The 26,860-nt window shown below is 41.2% G+C and overlaps 1 protein-coding gene across 1 annotated transcript in view; it reads left to right on the top strand.

The window, feature by feature from the left end:
• Nucleotides 1-26,860, top strand: part of LOC144593914 (cytochrome c oxidase subunit 1-like) — a 66,725-nt gene that overhangs the window by 3,842 nt on the left and 36,023 nt on the right. Inside the window, 1 exon segment of the mRNA XM_078400046.1 lies at nucleotides 25,767-25,903. Coding sequence (XP_078256172.1) covers nucleotides 25,767-25,903 — 137 coding nt within the window.

Raw genomic sequence — 26,860 nt, 5'->3', positions numbered from 1 at the left:
TAAAATTGGCATGTAACAAAGGTAATGCCACTGGAGTTATGGGAGATTTCAATATGCAGGTAGACTGGGAAAATCAGGTTGGTTCTGGACACCAAGAAAGGGAGTTTGTAGAGTGCCTCCAAGATGGATTCTTAGAGCAGCTTGTACTGGAGCCTGCCAGAGAGAAGGCAATTCTGGATTGTCCAATAAACCAGATTTAATAAGGATACTCAAGGTAAAGGAACCAGCATGAGGTAGTGACACAACATGTTAAGTTTTAATCTGAAATTTGAGAGGGAGAATGTTAAATCAGAAGTGTCAGTGTTGTAGCTGAACAAAGGGGATTATGAAGGCATGAGAAAAAGAGGAAGAGAAGAAAGATTCTAAAGGGAGTAAGAGGCAATCGTGTCTGACAAGGGAAGTTAGAGATGGAATAAAACTAAAAGAAAAAGTGTATAACATAGCAAAGGGTAGCGGGAAGCCAGAGGATTGGGCAACTTTCAAAGGACAACAGAAGGAAACAAAAAGGGCAATACAGGGTGAAAATATGAAGTACGAGGGTAAGCTGGCCAAGAATATAAAATAGGATAGTAAAAGCTTATTTAGGTACGTTAAGAGAAAAAGATTAGTAAAGACAAATGTGGGTCCCTTGAAGGCAGAAACAGGTGAAATTATTATGGGGAACAAGGAAATGGCAGAAGAGTTGAACAGGTACTTTGGTTAGTTCTTCACTAAGGAAGACACAAACAATCTGCCAGATGTATTAGAGGACAGAGGATCTAGGGAGACAGAGGAACTGAAAGAAATCTGCATTAGGCGAGAAATAGTATTAGAAAGACTGATGGGACTGAAGGCTGATAAATCCCCAGGGCCTGATGGTCTGCATCCCAGGGTACTCAAGGAGGTGGCTCTAGAAATTGTGGATGCATTGGTGATCATTTTCCCATGTTCTATAGATTCAGGATCAGTTCCTGTGGATTGGAGGGTAGCTAATGTTATCCCACTTTTCAAGAAAGAAGCGAGAGAGAAAATAGGGAATTATAGACCAATTAGCCTGACATCGGTGGTGAGAAAGATGCTGAAGTCAATTATTAAAGAAGTAATAACGGTTCATTTGGATAGCAGTAAGAGGATTGGTCCAAGTCAGCATGGATTTATGAAGGGGAAATCCTGCTTGACTAATCTGGCATTTTTTGAGGATGTGATAAGTAAAATGGATGAAGGACAGCCAGTGGATGTAGTGTATCTGGATTTTCAGAAAGCTGATAAGGTCCCACGCAGGAGATTAGTGGGCAAAATTAAAGCACATGGTATTGGGGGTAAGGTATTGACATGGATAGAGAATTGGTTGGCAGACCGGAAACAAAGAGTAGGAATAAATCGGTCCCTGTCAGAATGGCAGACAGTGGTGAGTGGAGTGCCGCAAGGCTCGGTGCTGGGGCCGCAACTATTTACAATATATATAAATGATTTAGATGATGGAATTAAAAGTAACACTAGCAAATTTGCAGTTGACACAAAGCTGGGTGGCAGTGTGAACTGTGAAGAGGATGCTAGGAGGTTGCAGGGTGACTTGGACAGGTTGAGTGAGTGGGCAGATGCATGGCAGATGCAGTATAATGCATATAAATGTGAAGTTATCCACTTTGGCGGCAAGAACAAGGAGGCAGATTATTATCTCAATGGTATCAAATTAGGAAAAAGGGAAGTGCAATGAGACCTGTGTGTCCTTGTACACCAGTCACTGAAAGTAAACATGCAGGTACAGCAGACAGTGGAAGAATGTTAATGGCATGTTGGCCTTCATAACGAGAGGATTTGAGTATAAAAGTAAAGAGGTCCTTCTGCAGTTGTACAGGGCACTGGTGAAACCACATCTGGAGTATTGTGTGCAGTTTTGGTCTCTAATTTGAGAAAGAACATCCTTGCTATTGTGGCAGTGCAGCATAGGTTCACGAGGTTAATCCCCAGGATGGCGGCAGGAAAAATGCTTCCAATGTTGGGGAAGTCCAGAACCAGGGGGCCACAGTCTAAGAATAAAGGGGAGGTCATTTAAAACTGAGATGAGAAAAAACTTTTTCACCCAGAGAATTGTGAATTTGTGGAATTCTCTGCCACAGAAGGCAGTGGAGGCCAATTCACTGGATAAATGTAAAAGAGAGTTAGATAGAGCTCTAGGGACTAGCAGAATCAAGGAATATCGGGAGAAGGCAGGCACAGATTACTGATTGCAAATGATCAGCCATGATCTCAATGAACGGAGGTGCTGGCTCGAAGAGCCAAATGGTCTCCTCCTGCACCTATTTTCTATGTTTCGAAGGGTCACCTAGTCACAATAGTGTGCACATACATTAAACCACATTTCTGACACGGAGTTAGCCGCATAATTGCCTAGAATTTAAGAAATCTGTGGCCCAATTCAGCACTGGGTTTCAAGCCTCCTGTAGAGGAGTGATAAGACAAGGAGTGGATTCCTATCCAGCAATTCACCACCAGCCAGTGGAATTGGATCGCAAAATCAGTATGAATCTAGGTGCTGTAATCTTCTGAAGCCGGCACACAAAAAGACACGGCAATACAAGCCTCAGCCCGAGGGGAATGCTACAACTGAATGAATGGATGCTTTAATATAGGGAGGATGGCTGGGTGCTCCTCAGGGGATCAGAGTGCTCCTGGGGAAGTAATTCCATCAAAGATGCACGGACAGATGGTGAAGACCAGTACCAGTTGGAGGCATTTACACTATGTGCAAGACGGCCATGGCATAGTTGTGGTACAGAGATTAAATTACTCAACTAACGGACAGTACAGTGGTGCAGCTGGTAAATCAGTTGTCTCACAGCGCCAGAGACCCAGGTTCGATCCTGACCTCGGGTGTTCTCTACGCGGAGTTTGCATGGTAGGAAGTTGCCAGGGAGATAGTATCAAAGAATATGAGCATAGTCCATAAGTGCCTGCACTTTGGACAAGCCTGAAATGTAGGCATATCCCTGCTCGCTTAGTATATGTCTCGATCGGAGCTTCACGTGATCTTCAAAGTGCAGCAATGAACAACAAATTGTGGGACATGACAGAAATCATCAGTTTTTGCCCAAAATGGCCCTGAGAGTAGCCATGATCTACATTTGATGTTGTATTTGAGATATCAAAAGTGTCAATCCTCCGTGCCCTGAGATCTAGAATCTCACTGCAGGCAAGATTTGTGTGCCCAAGATTTGTGTGCACAAGATTTGTGTGTACAAGATTTGTGTGCCCAAAATTTGTGTGCACAAGATTTGTGTGTACAAGATTTGTGTGCCCAAGATTTGTGCGCCCAAGATATGTGTGCCCAAGATTTGTGTGCACAAGATTTGTGTGGACAAGATTTGTGTGCCCAAAATTTGTGTGCCCAAGATATGTATGCCCAAGATTTGTGTGCTCAAGATTTGTGTGCACAAGATTTGTGTGCCCAAGATTTGTGCGCCCAAGATATGTGTGCCCAAGATTTGTGCGCCCAAGATATGTGTGCCCAAGATTTGTGTGCACAAGATTTGTGTGCACAAGATTTGTGTGCCCAAGATTTGTGTGCCCAAGATTTGTGTGCCCAAGATTTGTGTGCCCAAGATTTGTGCCCCACAAGTGTGGCAGTTGACTGGAACAGTAATTATCCCAGTAAAAAGACAAGGCAACAAAATTCCAGCAGGCCACTTACGCATCCAAAACTGTATGCAACTTTTTCCAGAGGACGATACTATATTTTTCTGACCCAATTTTCTTTGTTTTCTTTGTTTAACATTAAATTGTGCGATGTAAATAGGACTAACAGTTTACTGGAGTGTTGGAAGATCTACAGCTTTGGAAGGTGGAGGGAAGTGGGGTCATATGGGTTTTACAGCAGGGAAGAGAATCCTGGAAAAGATAAATTATCTAGTGCTTCTGTACTCAATCTCCACTTTATTTGTTATCTTTCTTCCCCTCTCCTTTACTTCCTTTTCTTTACACCACCACTTCTTCTCCATCACCAAGTCGAGAGTTACTTAAATCTCCTTGCCCCAGGGGGATGAAACAGCTTTAAGTGATTTGCATTAGCTGGATTTGGAATCTATCGGCTCTTCTTGAAAGCTAAAGATTCATTTAGAAAGTTGTGCCTACTCTTTGGCAAAGTACATCGTCATTTCTCTTCTGGTCTACGCTGGAATAGAGCCCAGTGTACTTTTCCTGATTGAATGACAACACTCCTGAGGTTTCATTTGTAGTCAGATGAATACATACGCCATGCCAATTTTAAGCTATGACTTATTTACTAGCTCTTTACTTGTTTGGTGTTTCTCAAAATTCTCAACACAAATTCTAAGTTTGCAAATAAACAAATAAAACACAATAAAATAAAGATAAGGATAATCATAATTTTCATCTGAAAAATATCAACCCACTTATTACCTGTTGTTCACAGCTTTTACGCTATCCAGAAAAGAGCAAAATAACTTTGTGTTTCCTGGGATCAACATTCAAACAATCAGGGTTTTATCCAAAGTACACAGGGGCCAGTATCAAACAGAAATTACACCCTGTGCCCAATTTGTGATTTGAAATAATAGCAGCTTCCCAGTTACTGCAAGTAAATCGCTAGGTGATCTAAAATACAGAAGTTAAAATGTTGTGGCTTTATCTAACGGAAACTTGAGAAACAAACCCATTGATTTTATGTCCAAGATTTGTCTGTGCACATCCACCTTCACCCTCATGCATGGCTGGGCAGCCTGTTTCACAGTAATATGGGACCTTCTGAGTTCACATGGATGTCAGAATAAATACTGATGTCCTGAAAAATAAATCTACCATTCTCTGCACTCAAGGGAAACAGTAAATGTTGTGTGTCCTTGCTATCTATTATGTCCTTACACTGGGGAAAATGAAAAAGGTTTTTCCCCTTGTAAATATGACAGCAAAAGTTTATTTTATGCCGCAGCTAATTGAAGACACATTTGTCTGCCTCTCTTTCCTTCTACCAGTCTGGGTATTTATATTGTTTAAGCCATCAATGATTTACTGCTCTTGGCGATATCCTGGTGATTGCAGGTTGGCTAATACATGGCTGTTACTTTCCATTGGCGAACCTTTTGTTGGCAGCGAAGAAACCCATGCATTTGGTTGATGCATCTTGCCATCCCATTGTACCTCACGTCCACTAAAATGTAGTCATTGCTGTAGTAAGGAAATAAGGGAATTAAGGGATGGGGAGGGGAAAGAAAGAGAAAGGGAAATATGGGGCTGGGGAAGGGAGATGAGCATACAGTGAAAGGGAGAGAAGCAGGGTAACTTGGGTGGTGGGAGATGGTAGGAGAAATGTAAGCACACCCAGGTGGGACTGGGGATAGGACGGGGAAATACAGTTGGATTGGGACGGGCTTATTTTGCTTGTGGCTTCACTAGCATTGGAGAAAGACACCTAGCTGGGCTACTAGTTGAGACCCCCTGAAATTGACCTGAAACCTGCAAAGTGGAGTAACGCTGGTCAAAACACACAAAACAATATTCAGTATTCCTATTATCCCACCAAGGTGTTTGGATCAGAAAGGATCTGGCTTTATCAGGTTTCACTTCTTCAAACATTTGAGCACTAGAATTCCAAAGGCTTTCGGGAAAGTATCCAAATTTGGTGTAACTATGGCTGTTATTTCCCTGGGGGACCAGTTTAATATAGATTTCTTTTTAGCTAAATGTCTTGCAGATCTGCCTATAATTTCAGCTAAATGGCTACACCTTCAACAGTGCAGTGGTCCTGCAGAATTACAGAAGGATGAGCTCAAATAACTGTGGATTCAGGGAGCTGCAGGAATTTTGGGATTAGTTTTGAAAGTTATAGAGTAGCCGAAAGAGTACAATTAGAAAAGTTGAGGTATTCATTGCTTAAATGAACTATATAATGCAATGGTGGGTGTTTGAAATCAGCACGTCAGACAACAGAAAACCCGTGGTCTACTTGGCAGCAGCTATCTTTCCCCGCTTATATGCTTCTGAGTTCTGAACTAGCTGGGGCAGACATCGGAAAATACCACAAATATTTTCCCTACAAAATGCACCAAACTCAATTCCAGGTAAACAAACCAATGTCAATGGGTAGGAAGGAACTACAGATGCTGGTTTACACTGAAGATAGACACAAAATGCTGGAGTAACTCGGGTTTTATGGAAATAAATCATGTTAGCTAAGGGAAGGTGACAACGAATCATACAGAGATAAAATTTAATCAGGGGGACAGTCGGACTGGTTGGAGAACTAGGATGGGGGAGGGATTGAGAGAGAAGGAAAGCAAAGCTTACTTGAAGTTAGAGGTCAACATACTGCTGGGTTGTAAGCTGCGCAAGCGAAATATGAGGTGCTGTTGATATGAGGTGCTGAGATAATAGGAATGCTGAATATTGTTTTGTGTGTTTTGACCAGCGTTACTTCACTTTGCAAGTTTCAGGTCAATTTCAGGGGGTCTCAACTAGTAGCCCAGCTAGGTGTCCTCCTCCAATGCTAGAGTGAAGCCACAATATGAGGTGCTGTTCCTCCAATCTGCACTGGGCCTCAATCTGACAGTGGAGGAGGCCCAGGACAGAAATGTCAGTGTGGGAATGGGAGGGGGAGTTGGTGTTTATGTCTTCTGCCAGTCAATCATCCCCAATGTTGAGGCCTCTAATTACACACTGCATAGACTAAGCCACAATATTTGCCTGTTCAACACCAGACCCCTAAAACAGACACTCTATTTTAAGCTCTGATATCGAAACAGATTTCCAGGTGGACAAAGAAAATTATTCAAGGATATGCTCATAACTTCCTTGAAGAAATGCAACATCCCCATTGGCATCAGGAACCTCTGGCCTACGATGGCTCAAGGTTAAGAAGGATCATTTGGGATAGTGTTGAGACACTCTGAGATGCTGTGAGCTGAATTGTCATGGTTTCTATGATTCCTCTGATATTAGTACTGGTAAGGAAAGATCTCTAACCCCTGCTATCCTTTCACTCCTTGTTTCCTTTTCTCTCTCTTCCTCCTCCTCCTCAAACTTCCACATTGCCTACTTAATGTAACCCTGTTGCTCTGACACAGGTGTTGGTGATAATGGGCTCTCACGATTGCAAGACGAAGAAGTGTGTACAAAATCACCCCACAAATTTGGAATCGTCCTCATCCTCCTCTCTCTCTTGCCACAACTCGTCCGGGTCCCATGCCTCTTCCTTTGTAGAATATTGTGAAGAGGTGGAGTGCTCAAACAGGCCAAGGGAAACCTTCAGCAATATGACATTGGCTAAGTATTTGTTTCTTTCCAGGTTACTCCAACAAGTTGTCCAAGAAGCACAAAATCCACTTTCTACAGGTTAATACCCCTTAAAACTTTTTAAAGTAAATAACATTGATTGAAAATGTCCCAAAAGGCCCCTTCAAATAGTGATACACATTTGATGAGCTCTCAAAATTCAACACAATGATTTTTTTACTACCAAATCTCTGGCACAATTAAGTCAAATGCTCTCCACCAGAATACCAGATGGAATACAACGTAACAAAGTGTGGACCCATGCATTTTGGTAGTAGGAATAAAGGTGTAGACTGTTTTCTAAATAGGAAGAAAATTCAGAAATTGGAGGTTCAAAGGGATTTAGGAGTGCTGACGCAGGACTCCCAAAAAGTTAATTTGCAAGTCGAATTGGTAGTAAGGAAGGCAAACGCAATGCTACCATTTATTTCAAGGGAGCCACACATATTACCTCCCTTGAGATATTGTTGCAACCCACAGTGCAAATAGTGACATGATATAACCCTTAACAAAGAAACAATCTTGAAACTGTTATTATTTCCAACCAATATTTCATACTGTACACAATGGATGGCTGAACATCAATGCTTTCTTTGGAACTGCCAGTTAGAACCAGTGAGATTTAGCCCATTATCAAATCGAAGGGCAGAATGAAGTTAAGCAAAAACCTAGACAAAAGAAACTGCAAATGACAATAGACAATAGACAACAGACAACAGGTTCAGCAGTAGGCTATTCGGCCCTTCGAGCCAACACCACCATTCACTGTGCTCATGGTTGATCATCCACAATCAGTACCCCGTTCCTGCCTTCTCCCCATATCCCTTGACTCTGCTATCTTTAAGAGCTCTATCTAACTCTCTCTTGAAAGCATCCAAATAACTGGCCTCCACTGCCTTCTGTAACAGAGAATTCCACAGATTCACAACTCTCTGAGTTTAAAGGTTTTTCCTCATCTCCGTTCTAAATGGCCTACCCCTTATTCTTAAACTGTGGCCCCTGGTTCTGGACTTCCCCAACATTGGGAACATGTTTCCTGCCTCTAGCGTGTCCAATCCCTTAATAATCTTATATGTTTCAATAAGATTCCTTCACATCCTTCTAAATTCCAGTGTATGCAAGCCCACTCGCTCCATTATTTCAACATACGACAGTCCTGCCATCCCAAGAATTAACCTTGTGAACCTACGCTGCACTCCCTCAATAGCAAGAATGTCCTTCCTCAAATTTGGAGACCAAAACTGGAGTAACCACACAGTCTCATTGGGGCCTGTACAACTGCAGAAGGACCTATTTGCTCCTATGCTCAACTCCTCTTGTTATGAAGGCCAACATGTAATTAGGTTTCTTCACTGCCTGCTGTATCTGCATGCTTACTTTCAGTGACTGATTAACAAGGACACCCAGATCTCGTTGCACTTCCCCTTTTCCTAACTTGACACCATTCAGATAATAATCTGCCTTCCTGTTCTTGCCACCAAAGTGGATAACCTCACATTTATCCATATTAAACTGCATCTGCCTTGCATCTGCCCACTCACACAACCTGTCCAAGTCACCCTGCATCCTCATAGCATCCTTCTCACAGTTCACACTGCCACCCAGCTTTGTGTCAATAGACAATAGACAATAGACAATAGGTGCAGGAGTAGGCCATTCAGCCCTTCGAGCCAGCACCGCCATTCAATGCGATCATGGCTGATCACTCTCAATCAGTACCCCGTTCCTGCCTTCTCCCCATACCCCCTCACTCCGCTATCCTTAAGAGCTCTATCCAGCTCTCTCTTGAAAGCATCTAACGAACTGGCCTCCACTGCCTTCTGAGGCAGAGAATTCCACACCTTCACCACTCTCTGACTTTGCTAATGTTACTTTTAATCCCTTCATCTGTCATTAATGTATATTGTAAATAGCTGCGGTCCCAGCACCGAGCCTTGCAGTATCCCACTAGTCACTGCCTGCCATTCTGAAAGGGACCCTTTAATCCCTACCCGCTGAGTTACTCCAGCATTTTGTGATACCTTTAATCCCTACTCATTGTTTCCTGTCTGCCAACCAATTTTCTATCCATGTCAGCACCCTACCCCCAATACCATGTGCACTAATCTTGCCCACTAATCTCCCATGTGGGACCTTATCAAAGGCTTTCTGAAAGTCCAGGTACACTACATCCACTGGCTCTTCCTTGTCCATTTTCCTAGTTACATCCTCAAAAAATTCCAGAAGATTAGTCAAACATGATTTCCCCATTGTAAATCCATGCTGACGGAACGATCCTGTTACTGCTATCCAAATGTTCTGCTATTTCTTTTATAATTGACTCCAGCATCTTCCCCACCACCGATGTCAGGCTAACTGGTCTATAATTTCCTGTTTTCTCTCTCCCTCCTTTGTTAAAAAGTGGGATAACATTAACTACCCTCCAAACAACAGGAACTAATCGATAGAACATTGGAAAATGATCACCAACGCGTCCACGATTTCTAGAGCCACTTCCATAAGAACCCTGGGATGCAGACCATCAGGTCCTGGGGATTTATCAGCCTTCAGTCCCATCAGTCTACCCAACACCATTTCCTGCCAAATGTGAATTTCCTCCAGTTCCTCCATCACCCTAGGACCTCTGGCCACTAGTACATCTGGGAGATTGTTTGTGTCTTCCTTAGTGAAGACAGATCCAAAGTTCCTGTTCAACTCGTCTGCCATTTCCTTGTTCCCCAAAATAAATTCACCTGCATCTGTCTTCAAGGGACCCACAAAAGTTGCTAAACTTTTGGCAAGGAGATTGGCAGAATATTTACCGAAGCTGGTTAAAGAGGACCAAACTGGATTTGTCAAAAAAAGGAAAATATCTGATAATGTAGCAAGATTTATAAGTATTTTACATTTAGCACAGAAAACAAAGGAATTGAGCGCAGCAGTTGCTTTAGATGCTGAAAAGGCGTTTGACAGGTTAGAATGGGATTTTTTATTTAAAGTATTAGAGAAGTACAGATTAGGAAATGGTTTCATTAACTGGGTAAAAGCTCTTTATAAACAACATAAAGCCAAAGTGGTGACAAATGGCCAATCTTCTCAATCATTTAATTTGGAAAGATCTAGTAGACAGGGATGTCCCTTGTCACCGGCTTTATTTGTATTGGCCATTGAACCTCTGGCAGAGCTAATAAGATCAGATTTAGACATTAAAGGATTTAAAGTTAATCAGGAAGATCACAAAATTACTTTATTTGCAGATGATGTCTTAATTTGTCTTACTAGACCATTGGAATCCTTAAGAAAATTATATTTCAGATTGGAAGAATATGGGAAAGTATCAGGATATAAAATTAATAAAGATAAAACTGAAATAATGCCTCTTTTTGAAGGCAATTATGATCAATGTAAAAGAGAAAATCAGTTTAAATGGCAAAAAGAAGGCATTAAGTTCTTAGGAGTTAAAGTAGATAATAAGTTAAATAATTTGTATAAATTAAATTATAAACCACTAATAAAAAAAATAGATGAGGACCTGAAGAAATGGATGAATCTTCCAATTACATTGATAGGGAGAGTGAATTGTATTAAGATGAATATTTTTCCGAGGATACAGTATTTATTTTCAACACTGCCTATACCTTTGCCAAATAATTTTTTTCAAGAATTGAACAAAATTGTGAGGAATTTTCTTTGGAAAGGTAAAATGCCAAGAGTGTCTCTGGAAAAATTAACATGGAAATTTGAATTAGGTGGATTGCAATTACCAAATTTTAAAAATTACTATCTGGCAGCACAAATGAGTTTTATTTCATCCTTTTATCAAGAGGGTGGAAAAACAGCATGGGTCAAAATTGAAATGGATAAAATAAAAGAGTTATGTCCAGAAGAATTTATATATAAATGGGAAGCGAAGCTATTAGTTAAGGATAAAGAGTCACCTTTGCTAAAACATTTAATTAATACATTGTTGAAAACAGTTAAAGTTAATGATAAAATATTTTTTTTAACAGCTAAAACTCCATTAGTAAAAAATGGATTATTGCCGTTTGCTTGGAATAATCAAATACTACAACTCTGGGAACAGAAGGGTATTAAAAATATAGGAGATTGCTATGAAGGAAATACATTTTTGACATTTTCCCAATTGAGAAATAAATATCAAATTCCAGGGAATAGTATTTTTTTCTATTATCAATTACAATCTTTTTTAAGGGAAAAATTAGGTAATTCAATGTCTCTATTTCAGATTAAAGGAATGGAATCCTTGATTCAGGGCAAGGGAATAAAAAAAATTATATCATGAATGTATAAATTATTACAAAAATCTAGTCCAAAGATAGGAATTCAAAAATCAAGACAAAGATGGGAAACAGATCTTAATATTATTATTGATGAACCAAGTTGGGAAAGACTGTGTTTAGATAGTATGAAAAATACTATTAATGTGAGATATAGTTTAGTACAATATAATTTTCTACATCAACTATATTTAACCCCGAAAAAATTAAACAATTTTAAACCAAACTCATCTGAAAGTTGTTTTAGATGCAACCAAGACGTGGGTAATTTTTTACACTCTACATGGGCATGTCAGAAGGTAACTCCTTTTTGGAAAGACCTAAAAAAATTCTTGGAACAATTGATGAATAAGATCATACCAATGGATTCAAGGTTGTTTTTATTGGGAGACACAAAAGGAATAGTACCAAAGCTAATTTTAGATAAACATCAGGAAACATTTCTCAAAATATCAATAGCAGTAGCAAAAAAATGTGTAGCGGTCACTTGGAAAGATCCAAATGAAATAAGATTTGAAAGATGGTATGCAGAAATGCGTAGTTGTATCCCATTAGAAAAAGCAACGTATAATCTGAGAAATAGATATGACTTCTTCTTGAACGTGTGGAACCCATTCATTTTAAAGCTAGGATTAAGAATTGGAAATATTTAAATTCAGGATTGTTTTGTTACCTTTAATAAGAATTTAATAAGAAAGTACTCGGAAGTGACTCCCTCAGGACTCCAGGTTCCTCTCTTTCTCTCTTTCTTTTGCTTTTTCTTTTTCTTTCTTTTTAACTGGGGGGTGGGGGAGGGGAGAAAATACAGAACAATACGTGTATAATCGAATTTATAATGTAGTTATTACTGTTTATTATGAAATTTAAAATGTATGAGTTCTGTTAAAACTTAAATAAAATATTTTTAAAAATAAAAAAAATAAAAAAGGGACCCACATTTGTCTTAACTATTTTTTTCCTCTTCACATATCTAAAGAAGCTTTTACTATCCTCCTTTATATTCTTGGCTAGCTTACCTTTGCACCTCATCTTTTCCCCCCGTATTGCCTATTTAGTTATCTTCTGTTGCTCTTTAAATGTTTCCCAATCCTCTGGCTTCCCGCTCATCTTTGCTATGTTATACTTCTTCTCTTTTATTTTTATACTGTCCTTGACATCCCTTATCAGCCACGGTCGCCTCTTATTCCTGTAGAATCTTTCTTCCTCATTGGAATGAACTGATCCTGAACCTTCTGTATTATTCCCAGAAATACCTGCCATTGTTGTTCCACCGTCTTCCCTGCCAGGGTCTCTTTCCTGTCAACTTTGGCCAGCTCCTCCCTCATGTCGCCATAGTCCCTTTTGCTCAACTGTAATACTGACACTTTCGATTTTCCCTTCTCCCTCTCAAATTCCAGCAATCTGTGATAGCTTTGTGAAAAATAATCTTCAGAAACTAAACGTTGAAAAGGAACATTGGTACCAATTGGCAACAATAGTTTCTCGTTGCTGACTATCAGCACATAGGCACTTCAAGGCTGTGTGTTCAGTCCTTTATTTTAGTTTTGTTTAGTTAAATTATTGTCACGTGTACCGAGGTACATTGAAAAGCTTTTGTTTGCATGCTATCCAGTGAAGGAAAAGACTATTACAATCATGATTACAATCAAGCCATTCATAGTGCTTAAAGGATAAAGGATGTTGTGCTACAACACTTAGCGCACGATAAAGTCCGATAAAATTCAATTAAAGATAGTTCGAAGGTCTCCAGTGAGGTAGATGGGAGGTCAGGACTATACTCTAGCTGATGGGAGGACCATTCAATTGCCTGATAACAGGTGGGAAGAAAATGTCCCTGAACCTGGAGGTATGTGTTTTCAAACTGCTGTATCTCTTGCCTATTGGGGGGAGGGAGAAGAGGGAGTGACCAGGGTGAGATTGGTCCTTAATTATGCTGGTGGCCTTGGCGAGGCAGTATAGATGGAGTCAATGGAAGGGAGGTTGGATTGCATGATGGTCTGAGCTACGTCCACAACTCTCAGCAATTTCTTACGGTCTCAGATAGAGCTCTTCCCAAACCAGGCTGTGATGCATCCTAATAAAATGTTTTCTACAGTGCGTGTGTACAGGTTGGTGAGGGTTGTTGGGGACACGCCAAACTTCCTAAATCTTACAAGGGTTAAAGAGCGAGAACTTGGCCATAGCTTCAATGTGGCTGGTCAAGGGGAAATGTCGTAGATTCTTGACTAACCATTTCCACTTCTGCCTAAATAGAAAAAAAACCTTATACACACTACACGCATCTTTATTGCATAGCATTAACAAGCCATATATTATGGCCTAAAAAATACACAAAGTGCTGGAGTAACACAATGAGTCAGGCAGCATCTCTGAAGAACATGGATAGGTGACCTGAATCGTCACTTATCAATGCTTTCCAGAGATGCTGCCTGACTCATTGAGTTACTCCAGTACTCTGGTTTTATTTTGGAAAACCAGCATCCACAGTTCCTTGTATCAATACATTATGGCCTTTTATTTTGATGTACCATATTCTGTCATAGTTGTATAGTATGTAGTATGCTAGGTTCAAACGATGGTTGCACCATAATGTAGTAGAAATAACACCCAACTGTGGTGTTTCGTTTACAGGTCTTAGACATTTTGCAGATACTTACTTTAATGCCATGGGTAGGAAAATAACTGCAGATGCTGATACAAATCAAAGGTATCACAAAATGCTGGAGTAACTCAGCGGGTCAGGCAGCATCTCAGGAGAGAAGGAATGTAGGAAAATAATTGCAGATTCTGGTACAAATCGAAGGTATGTCTGAAGAAGGGTCTCGATCCCGAAATGTCACCCATTCCTTCTCTCCTGAGATGCTGCCTGACCCGTTGAGTTACCCCAGCATTTTGTGATACCTAGTGCCATGGGTTGTCTTTCTTTAAGTGTTGACGTCAACTCAACCGCGGTGAAATGATACCAATACTGCGCCAAGATCAAGCAGAAATCTGGTGTGGTACTGGATCATACATCAGGCTCCATTCCCATGTATTCACAAACCTCCACTTCACATTTTGCAGTGGAATTGAACTTTGCTTTTTGCTCTCTAATACAAAGTTGGGCTTTGATTCAGAACAGCAAACTTTAACTCTCAAAGGTAATTATTTTCCATCAGAGAAGTCGGCTGTGATTTTTCAGTTCGTAGCACTGATTGAAAATAGACATACTCTCTCATATAACTGGGTGTATATTCCATGCGTGCAGAGTTTTAGTGTGGGATTTAGAGTGCACTCATTTCACTCGATCTAATTCATGTTGTCAGAAACTCTAACTAAACCATTTTAGGTTTAATTTATGAAGTCCGCAGAGACCGTTCCCTCTGTAACTCCCTGGTCCACTCGTCCCTTCCTACCCAAACCACCCCATCACCGGGCACTTTCCCTTGCAACCGCAGGAGATGCAACACCTGTCTCTTTACCTCCCCCCTCAACTCCATCCAAGGACCCAAACAGTCTTTCCAGGTGAGACAGAGGTTCACCTGCACCTCCTTCAACCTCATCTATTGCATCTGCTGCTCTAGATGTCAACTTCTTTACATCGGCAAAACCAAACGCAGGCTCGGTGATCGCTTCGCCCAACACCTTCGCTCAGTCCGCCTTAACCAACCTGATCTCCCGTTGGCTGAGCACTTCAACTCCCCCTCCCACTCCCAGTCTGACCTTTCTGTCATGGGCTTCCTCCAGTGCCATAGTGAGGCCCACCGGAAATTGGAGGAACAGCACCTCATATTTCGCTTGGGTAGCTTGCCGCGCAGCTGTATGAATATTGACTTCTCCAACTTTAGATAGTTCCTCTGTCCCTCTCTTCCCTTCCCCCATCCCAGATCTACCACTGTCTTCCTGTCTCCACCTACATCCTTCCTTTGTCCCGCCCCCTGACATCAGTCTGAAGAAGGATCTTGACCCGAAACGTCACCCATTCCTTCTCTCCTGAGATGCTGCCTGACCTGCTGAGTTACTGAGGTCGGGGCCAGGCGAGGGGAGAGGGAAGGACTGAGCGCGGGCGGGCGGCAGCGCTGCCGACGGCCATCTTGTTTTGGCGAGTGAGGAGCAATTGAAGTGGAAGGTGGAGCATTGTGACGTCACACGCTGAGGAGTTTGAGGAAATGGGTTAGTAAGTGAATTGTTAAACTTTTAAATCTCTGTAGTTTCAATTTGAATGAGAGTTGTTACATATTATGCCCAGGATAATGGTGAGTAAGGTGGTGCAAACATTGTGGCGCTATGGTGTACCGTTTTGGCTGTGCGAACCATAAAAGTTATGGTGTGGTCAAACACACATACACACATACACACAGACAGAGAGTTTTAGAGATAGAGAGAGATAGAGAGATAGAGAGATATAGAGATAGAGAGATAGAGAGATAGAGAGATAGAGAGATAGAGAGATAGAGAGATAGAGAGATAGATAGATAGATAGAGAGATAGATAGATAGATAGATAGATAGATAGATAGATAGATAGATAGATAGATAGATAGATAGATAGATAGATAGATAGATAGATAGATAGATAGATAGATAGATAGATAGATAGATAGATAGATAGATAGATAGATAGATAGATAGATAGATAGATAGATAGATAGATAGATAGATAGATAGATAGATAGATAGATAGATAGATAGATAACTCATCGTGTGACAAAGGTCCTTGGACATTTACTTGCTATGAGTTATAATATTGATTTGCTGCTACTTCTGATACTTCACGTTTTGCCTCTGCTTCAAATCAATTGTTGGCCTCTTACTTTCAAAGTACACATTTTAACCCATCTTCCCAGTTCAATTCCGAGAAATGGTTGGCTGTTTTATTTGAATTCAAAATAACATCCTCAAAAGTAATTCCAAAATTCAATAATAATTTAATTTTGCCTCACCTTTGTACACATCAAAGATTCAAGGATGGACTTTGTGACTCTTTGCAGTCTTTCTAATGCCTTGGTAACTCTATTGGGTGTGCTGAACAATGTTAAATGTAATTTCTACACTCTCCGAGGTTTTGCAGATAATCATTTCTGGGCACTGATTTATGTTCTTTTACCAATCATTATGCTGCTTTGAAGGAAAACATTTTTAAAATTGGACTTACTTTACAATACTTATTATATTACTTATATAATTTGTATTATGAGTATCCGCATTAGAGAGTACATATGAAACTAATTGTATTAATTTCAATAGCAAAATGTAGTATGCCATTGGATAATATAGATGCAAATGTTATAATGTTTTGAGCTTGAGATGCAAAATAGAATTAAGAGGTTTGCAAATTTTAACTATGGCATGAATGGTGGCATTATACATTCTATTTTAATGTTGCAAAGTTGAATGTACATAATGACATCTGGAAAAAATAAAATGAGAGAGACCAGCAAAACAAAAATGTTTATGATAACGAAAAGTTGCAATGGTTGCAATTCACTTAGAGTATGTGAAAGGAGGACAGCAGTAACAGGATCGTTCCGAGTCAACATGGATTTACAAAGGGGAAATCATGCTTGACTAATCTACTGGAATCTTTTGAGGATGTAACTAGGAAAATGGACAGGGGAGAGTCCCCTGTAGGTCGCTTGCAGTCGGAAACAGGTGAATTGATCATAGGGAACAAGGAGATGGCAGACCAATTGAACAAATACTTTGGTTCTGTCTTCAATAAGGAAGACATAAACCGTCTGCCGGAAATAGCGGGGGACCGGGGGTCTAAAGAGATGGAGGAACTGAGGGAAATCCAGGTTAGTCGGGAAGTGGTGTTAGGTAAATTAAATGGATTAAAGGCAGATAAATCCCCAGGGCCAGATAGGCTGCATCCCAGAGTGCTTAAGGAAGTAGCCTCAGAAATAGTGGATGCATTAGTGATAATTTTTCAAAACTCTTTAGATTCTGGAGTAGTTCCTAGGACTGGAGGATAGCTAATGTAATCCCACTTTTTAAAAAGGGAGGGAGAGAGAAAACAGGGAATTATAGACCAGTTAGCCTAACATCGGTGGTGGGGAAAATGCTAGAGTCAGTTATTAAAGATGTGATAGCATTACATTTGGAAAGTGGTGAAATCATCGGACAAAGTCAGCATGGATTTACCAAAGGCAAATCATGTCTGACGAATCTTATAGAATTTTTCGAGGATGTAACTAGTAGAGTGGATAAGGGAGAACCAGTCGATGTGTTATATCTGGACTTTCAGAAGGCCTTCGACAAGGTCCCACATAGGAGATTGGTGTACAAACTTAAAGCACACGATATTGAGGGTTCAGTGTTGAGGTGGATAGAAAATTGGTTGGCGGACAGGAAGCAAAGAGTAGGAATAAACGGGTCCTTTTCGGAATGGCAGGCAGTGACTAGTGGGGTACCGCAAGGCTCAGTGCTGGGACCCCAGTTATTTACAGTGTATATTAATGATTTGGACGAGGGAATTGAATGCAACATCTCTAAGTTTGCGGATGACACGAAGCTGGGTGGCAGTGTTAGCAGCGAGGAGGAGGCTAGGAGGCTGCAGAGTGACTTGGATAGATTAGGCGAGTGGGCAAATGCATGGCAGATGCAATATAATGTGGATAAATGTGAGGTTATCCACTTTGGCGGCAAGAACAGGAAAGCAGAGTATTACCTGAATGGGAGAAGGGGAGATGCAACGTGCCCTGGGTGTCATGGTGCACCAGTCATTGAAAGCAAGCATGCAGGTGCAGCAGGCAGTGAAGAAAGCGAATGGTATGTTGGCATTCATAGCAAGAGGATTTGAGTTTAGGAGCAGGGAGGTTCTGCTGCAGTTGTTCAGGGCCTTGGTGAGACCGCACCTGGAGTATTGTGTGCAGTTTTGGTCGCCTAACCTGAGGAAAGACGTTCTTGCCTTAGAGGGAGTACAGAGAAGGTTCACCAGATTGATCCCTGGGATGGCGGGACTTACATATGAGGAAAGACTAGATAGACTGGGCTTGTACTCGCTGGAATTTAGAAGACTGAGGGGGGATCTTATAGAAACATATAAAATTCTTAAGGGGTTGGAGAGGCTAGATGCGGGAAGATTGTTCCCGATGTTCGGGGAGTCCAGAACCAGGGGTCACAGCTTAAGGATAAGGGGGAAGTCTTTTAGGACCGAGATGAGAAAACATTTCTTCACACAGAGAGTGGTGAGTCTGTGGAATTCTCTGCCACAGAAGGTAGTTGAGGCCAGTTCATTGGCTATATTTAAGAGGGAGTTAGATGTGGCCCTTTTTGCTAAAGGGATCAGAGGGTATGGAGAGAAGGCAGGGACAGGCTACTGAGCTGAATGATCAGCCATGATCATATTGAATGGCGGTGCAGGCTCGAAGGGCCGAATGGCCTACTCCTGCACCTATTTTCTATGTTTCTATGTTTCTATGTTTCTATGAGAGCCGGTGGACGTGGTGTATCTCGACTTACAGAAATCATTCGACAAGGTCCCACATAGGAGCACATGGAGCAGATTGGTGGGCAAAATTAGAGCACATGGTATTGGAGCACATGGTCATGGTACTGACATGGATAGAAAATTGGTTGACAGACAGAAAGCAAAGAGTGGGGATAAATGGGTCCCTTTCAGAATGGCAGGCAGTGACTAGTGGGGTACCGCAAGACTCGGTGCTGGGACCGCAGCTATTTACAATATACATCAATGACTTGGATGAAGGGATTAAAAGTACCATTAGCAAATTTGCAGATGAAACAAAGCTGGGTGGCAGTGTGAACTGTGAGGAAGATGCTATGAGGTTGCAGGGTGACTTGGACAGGTTGTGTGAGTGGGCGGATGCATGACAGATGCAGTTTAATGTGGATAAGTGTGAGGTTATCCACTTTGGTGGTAAGAATAGGAAGGCAATTTATTATCTGAATGTTGTCAAGTTAGGAAAAGGGGACGTACAACAAGATCTGGGTGTCCTAGTGCATCAGACACTGAAAGGAAGCATGCAGGTACAGCAGGCAGTGAAGAAAGCCAATGGAATTTTGGCCTTCATAACAAGTGGAGTTGGGTATAGGAGCAAAGAGGTCCTTCTGCAGTTGTACAGGTCCCTAGTGAGTCCGCACCTGGAGTACTGTGGGCAGTTTTGGTCTCCAAATTTGAGGGAGGATATTCTTGTTATTGAGGGCGTGCAGCGTAGGTTTACTAGGTTAATTCCCGGAATGGCGGGACTGTCATATGTTGAAAGACTGGAGCGACTAGGCTTGTATACACTGGCATTTAGAAGGATGAGAGGGGATCTTATTGAAACGTATAAGATTATTAAGGGGTTGGACACGTTAGAGGCAGGAAACATGTTCCCAATATTGGGGGCCACAGTTTAAGAATAAAGGGTTGGCCATTTCAAACGGAGATGAGGAAAAACTTTTTCAGTCAGAGAGTTGTGAATCTGTGGAATTCTCTGCCTCAGAAGGCAGTGGAGGCCAATTCTCTGAATGCATTCAAGAGAGAGCTAGATAGAGCTCTTAAGGATGGCGGAGTCAGGGAGTATGGGGAGAAGGCAGGAACGGGGTACTGATTGAGAATGATCAGCCATGATCACATTGAATGGTGGTGCTGGCTCGAAGGGCCGAATGGCCTCCTCCTGCACCTATTGTCTATTGTCAAATTGTGAGCTGATCTGTTCACAAACCCTTCTGATTTCTTCAACTATTATAATCCACCTTTTTTATCCCACCTGATTATACCTTTTTATCCCACTTAATTTTGTGCAAGATCAGATATACACATTTTAACTGTTTTCCCTTCTTTCGCTGCTGCGCCATCAGGAATAATGGTCCCCCTCTCTCAAAACCAAAGGGATTGATTTTAAATGGGAGACGCCTCAGAGTCACATTTGACTAGAGCTATTAGACCTCCAGCAGCAGCGAAGGAAATAGGGGAGATGATAAAGAGGCTAAAAGACACAGTCAATTCATGTTTTAATGTTGCCAATGGAAAAAGGAGAGTTCCAGATCGACCTCTTTAATGACGCAGAAGGAAAGATCACAAAGGAATGAAAGGGTCAGAAAGGAATGGGACACTATTTTTGAAAAGCAACAGCCACCTACTGAGGATCCGCCAAGGTTACCAAGTCAATTTCCTCGACAGAATACATCAACACATTTCAGAATCTTGTGCATTCAACATGTTTGAAGCTCCAGGGAATCGGTTCTTGAAGTATGACATTTTTATAAACAATTGAATGAAATCCACAACCTGCCATTTAGCATTAATCAAAGTGCACAGGACACAGACTTCCCAGTTGGGTTGGTAGTTGCTAGTTTCCAACAATTCTTTGCAATGTCAAAAATGAATTTGACTTTGTTTCCAGGTTTTTTTATATGAACAGGACACGCAAAGGAGTAAAGGTACCTGATGCAGTGAAGTCTGGTAAATAATGAATGATATCCAGGCAGGCAAAGCAGGCCTCATCAGTCCCTCCACAATACATGTACAAACCAGGTCTTTTCAATGCAGCTGAGTGACTATATCTCACCAGCTATGCAGTTCTGCAGGTCTGTGATTCCCCATTTGTTAAACGAAAATTAAAACCAGACTGGCAGAAGTAAGAGCGTGTATGAATCAGGTGCACAGTGTGGATGCCAGAATTCAACATGCTGGAATTAAATTTCAACTCTTAAGGCTAGGAAAATATACAAATTTTGGATTCCTCCCATGCTATCCCCAGGCAATGCTGCCTGGCTTCCGATTGTTTCAGACCAGTAGGGTCCCTGTTAACAGATGGTATTACAAATCCATCCGAGACTTGGGATTCATTGAAATTGGGATCTAAGATAAATGAACACATTACAAAGTAACTGCTCAAGAGTTCCTAACAAAGCTTCTGGTTTTATGGTCCATTACACAGACTCGGAAAAAGGAATGATCTGAATACTGCTTATCAGTGGCTGTAACCAGATTAATGTAAATCCACTGTCTTAAGAGGTTTTTAATTTATTTTAAGGTGTGTTTCTGTAATACCTTCAATATTTCTTTACAAGTACTATGTTATAAGGAGGCATCACAGAGAGTAGGACAAAATGCCAGGAGAGGAAGACCAGGCAGGAGGGGGGGGGTCTAGTGAAGTTCATATGGACTAATACTTTTCTTCAGTTTAAACAAGGACCTGTACATAAGATAATTCCAAGATGGTGCAGCTGTTAATGTGGTTGCCTCACAGCTCTAGAGACCCAGGTTTGATCATGTCCTTAAGTGCTGCCTGTGTGGAGTTTGTAGGGTCTCTCTGTGATCACATGGGTTTCCCCCAGATTCAGTTTTAGTTTAGCTTAGTTTATAGATAAATCACAGAAACAGGCCGTTTCGGCCCACCGAGTCCGCCTCGACCAGCGATCCCCCCACATTAACACTACCCTACACACACAAGGGACAATTTACATTTTTTTATACCAAGCCAATTAGTCTACAAACCTGTACGTCTTTGGAGTGTGGGAGGAAACCGAAGATCTCGGAGAAAACCCATGCAGGTCACGGGGAGAACGTTCAAACTCCACACAGATAGCACCCGTAGTCGGGGTTGAACCCGGGACCCGGGTGTCTGGCGCTGTAAGGCAGCAACTCTACCGATGCACCACTGTGCCACGCTTTGGTTCTCCAGTTTTCTCCCACATCCCAAAGATATCGTGGTGGGTTAACTGTTCACTGTAAAATTACCCCTCAGCATGAGCAGGTGCCAAAGAATCAACTTTTCAAATGATCACTCAGGGAACTGCAGCTCCTAGTTCTTATGTTTCTGGCTTCTTTTCATTTTTAGGCCCAAGAGAGGTCACTGTATAAAGAGAAGCACACATCGCAATCTGAAACGTTGTCCTGTCCTTTCCCTTCCCTTCAACACTTTGCGTTTTGCTTCATTCCCTCTTGCTAGCAGGAAGAGTAAGGAGAGATTTCTGCCTGAGGGGCAGAGTGCCACTGAGTGCAGGCACATTATCTTGGGTAATCATCTGAACTTGCCCATGTCTCTGACTAGAGAGGGATTCCTCTCTCTCAATGCGTAGCTGGTGTGGTTCTGCAGGCAATTCAACCAGCGCCTTGTCCTGGCAGCAGAAGTCATGATTCCATTTGGCAGCAGTTCACTATTCCACAAAGTGTTGGAACAAGTACTTCAATTCAAAGGCTGGCTCCTGAGTAACAAGGCTCCTGGCATGAATTGCAAATCTGGTCAGGAAGACGTGCTCATGTCTGTGGCAGGTCTGCAATGAGGGCAATGCTGCCGTTAGGAGTATTGTCAAGCACCATTTGTGGACTCGAGAGACTTCTCTACAATTGTGAAGGAACTGTGCAGCACTGAGCTAACTGTGCATTGAGATCTGTGGCTGTTGGCAAAATAACCTTTCCAACCAGCTATCACTGAGAAGCTGAGAAGGAAGAACGGGAGGGAGGATACAATGTAGGAGGTAACTGAGGCTTGGAATCATGATTAATAAAAGTAAGTAAACCATAGTTTATTTTCATTCAAACTGCCTTAATTTTTATGGGTGACGTTTCGGGTCAAGACCCTTCAGTCTGAAGAAGGGTCAAGACCTGAAATGTCACCCATTCCTTCTCTCCAGAGATGCTGCCTGTCCCGCTGAGTTACTCCAGCATTTTGTGCCTATCTTCGGTTTAAACCAGCATCTGCAGTTCCTTCCTACACACTGTGACTTATTTTTTATTATCACTCATTAATTAACACATGAGAAATGCGACCAACCACCCTTGGTACATTTTTTTCATATCAGTGGGAGATTCCACTCCCTCAACATACAGCAGGCCTGGTACAGCATGAAGCTCCCTCAACATACAGCAGGCCTGGTACAGCATGAAGCTCCCTCAACATACAGCAGGCCTGGTACAGCATGAAGCTCCCTCAACATACAGCAGGCCTGGTACAGCATGAAGCTCCCTCAACATACAGCAGGCCTGGTACAGCATGAAGCTCCCTCAACATACAGCAGGCCTGGTACAGCATGAAGCTTTCCTAGAGTTCACCATCATGACCGTAAGTCCTAATCTTTATGTTCCTGGTTTTCTGGCTTTTGTTTCTGGCTTTCTGGCTTTCTCTCATTTTAAACAAGGACATGTACATAAGAGAACTCCATGACGGTGCAGCAGTAAATAGAATTGCCTCACAGCTCTCGAGACCAGATATTGAGCCTAACCTTGGATGCTGTCTGTGTGGAGTTTGCAAGCTCTCTCTGACAGTATTTCTCGGTGAGACATAGAAGGAGGCCCATTTCAGCCCATTGCATCAATACCAAATGTCAAGACTAGAGGACATGGCTTTAATGTGAAAGGGACAAAGTTTAAAGGAGATGTACAGTGAATGTTATTTACATAGACATGGTAGGTGCCTGTAACACACTGCCATGGATGGCGGTGGAGGCAGATATAACAGTGGTGTTTAAGAGACTTTTATATAGGCACAAGGATACGCTGGGAATGGAGCAATATGGATCATGTGCAGGCAGATGACGGCAGCATGCTTGCCAAAGACATTGTGGGTTGAAGGGACTGTCAGTAGGTGAGTTCAGTGGCGTTGTGAGTAGGGTACGCTATTTGATTGAAGCAATTTATTTTAACAACTTGTGACAGATTGTGAAATCTCTTTTGACAATGTATCCATGTTTTATGAGATCAGGTCTTGGTATTGACCTCCGTCTTAGTTCCTTTCAGTCTCTTGAGAGCCCCCTGCATCCTTAGGCATATAAGATATCTCTCTATCTTTCTACTTCTTACACTCAACCCACCAGTAAATGATGAGAATTCTTTATTGTGTGGTTTCTTACATGTTCAACCATTCCTTAATTCGTCATTGTCAGGAAATAGGAAATGAGCACTACTCGGCTGTGCTATTGGGACTCCGGCTATTTCACATCGGCAAAGAATAGTTCACATACAGTAGTGATGGCTGCACACTGCAATTATTTAAAACTTCTGACATGTATTAATTGTGTATCCTGAACTTCATGTCCAAATGTATCCACTATATGCCACTTCATACTCAATTTAAAAGTAATCCCTTGTTGTTTTAATGGTGATTTTAAATGGATGTCCTTTCATTACAGGCACATGGGCCAATGGAAGTAGTTTTTCCTATTTCCTCAAATCCCATTCGTCAAAATTCCTCTTTAAGTTTAAACCTTTTCTAAGTATTTTCTGTATTAATATATTTAATTTTGCTTTGCCTGTTAGTTCCTAATACCTAAATCTCTCCATCCTTGGATAATAATATGACAACGGATTATTTTGGCTTCATCTCCCTTTAAGGGAGAAGTTAACATTTTTCGCTTTCTTGCTGAAGAAGTGGAAAATCTACAAGCCCCTTGTGGAACATACAGTGTTTTCAGCTGCAGGCTCGTCTGCAAGAGGTCCCCATGGGATGATCACAGAACAGCAACTTTCCACAAATAACCCAATTTAGGCTGAAATTTTAAACGTCTGCCCCAGTTTCTGTGGTTTAAACACATTCTCAGTTTTATACCAATAAAGATTGTTGCTATTCAATGGTTCTTTGAAGCTGTTTACAAATTTTTCTTCTGTGTTGATCTCTGGTCTTGCAAGAGAACATTTTTCTCTTTGGCGCTAGTTTATGATTTTTATTTTTCTGTGGAGGTTAATGAGTGGAAAATATCAGAGCAGGCGCAGAAATAGAAAATGTCAGTGTTTTTTTCGTTTGGTAGCATATGTATCATGTGATCTTGTGATAATCACAGTGGGCTTGTCCAGTGGAGCACAGGAGTTGAAATTAATTTATTGGGTAGTTAAACTGCTTCATTTATGCAGAAAGAGACAATGAAGGAATGGTGTTACAATATCCCATAAACCAAAGGCTACCAATAAAAATATCCCTCACTCCACTATTACAATCAAGCCAGAGGAACAATTTCTCTTAAATGAGAACTTCAGAAGGGCTTGCCAGGAGCAGCATAAGGTGTACCTACAAATGAGGTGTCAATTTAATAAAACTGTTACAGGCAGGCAAATGATAGGGTGAAGTAATCTCACAACCAGCACTGTAGCTCCACAATCCTGCAACAAATGGTCATGAACAATGGTGGATAATTAAATATTTAAGAGGAGGAAGAGGGTACAAGAATATTCCCTTATGCACTGATGGCAGGGCCTGGTACGTGATTGCTAAAGAAAAGACTGATGCAACCATGTTTGACTAAATGTGCCAAACAGATGACCTATTACAAATTCATCCTGAGATTCTCACCTTCACAGGTTCTTCAAGAATATCTGTCAAGAAGAGAGTGAGAAATTGGATAAACCAAAAGCAATGGGACCAGGCAATAACAACTGTGATACAAAAGACCTACCCCAGTTCCAGCTGCACTTCAAGCCTAACTGTGCCAGTGCAGGTACAACACATACATCTATCTTGTCTCTCCTTGTTGATGGATTAAGTTGATAGGGTGGGGGTGGAATGGATGAGGAGAGTGGGGTTGAGCGAATATGATAGAAATAAAAAGTAAAAAGTAGAATTGCAGTTTAAATGTGATGCAACCTCCTCTTTGGTGCATAATGTGGATTTTTTTTTAAACTGTTGATGCTCAAGAAAGTAATATTTCAAGTGCAGGGCTTCAGAGGTTCGAGCATTTTCTGCTTTACTTTTACAATTGTGCAATTTTATGTGTTGAAAGAGTACAAATAAAGTAATTAGTACTATAATATACCATTTAATCCAATGTCTTGTCATTATAGTCACAGCAGCCTACTCACCATGTCTCTGCATAAGCTCAATGGGGTTTTATAAAAATAATTTACTGCACATCTGCAATTTACTGCAATTTTTAAATTGATATCCTGAGATATTTGGCTTTGTAATTATCCACTGACTTTTTTTTAAATGTTACTGTCAGAAGGTTCCTGTCAGCGCATATAACTGTTGACATTCAGTTCAATAATCTTTACATACACAGTTTGAATTCAATTTCAGCAGTATAGGTATTCTGCTGCTTTGAATAATTCAATGAGCAGCCTGTGAAAGATTGCTCTGTCCTGCATCACTCCCATCATGACTAGAACACTACTCAAGATATATGCCATTAAAAATTTAAAGTCAAATTATTTAGCCATTCTGTGAAATGATCATTTGTACATTTGCGTACCATTGGTATAAAATTTGAACTTAGTATGTCATGTTTTTATCATAACCTTTCTCCAGCTATCAATATCCAAGTCTCCATCTTTCACTCTCACATTAAGCCTGATTTAGGACTATGTTTTCCTTCATCCACCAATTTAGGAAGATATGCAGTCATGATAATAACTGAGAAGAGAACATTTTGCAATCTGTGTTATATCCTTCAACATAT

Source organism: Rhinoraja longicauda, chromosome 5 (genome assembly GCF_053455715.1).
Source record: "Rhinoraja longicauda isolate Sanriku21f chromosome 5, sRhiLon1.1, whole genome shotgun sequence".
In the NCBI taxonomy this organism is placed as follows: Eukaryota; Metazoa; Chordata; class Chondrichthyes; order Rajiformes; family Arhynchobatidae; genus Rhinoraja; species Rhinoraja longicauda.
The sequence above is the reverse complement of the archived record's forward strand: the minus strand, read 5'-3'. Positions and strand labels throughout refer to the sequence as shown.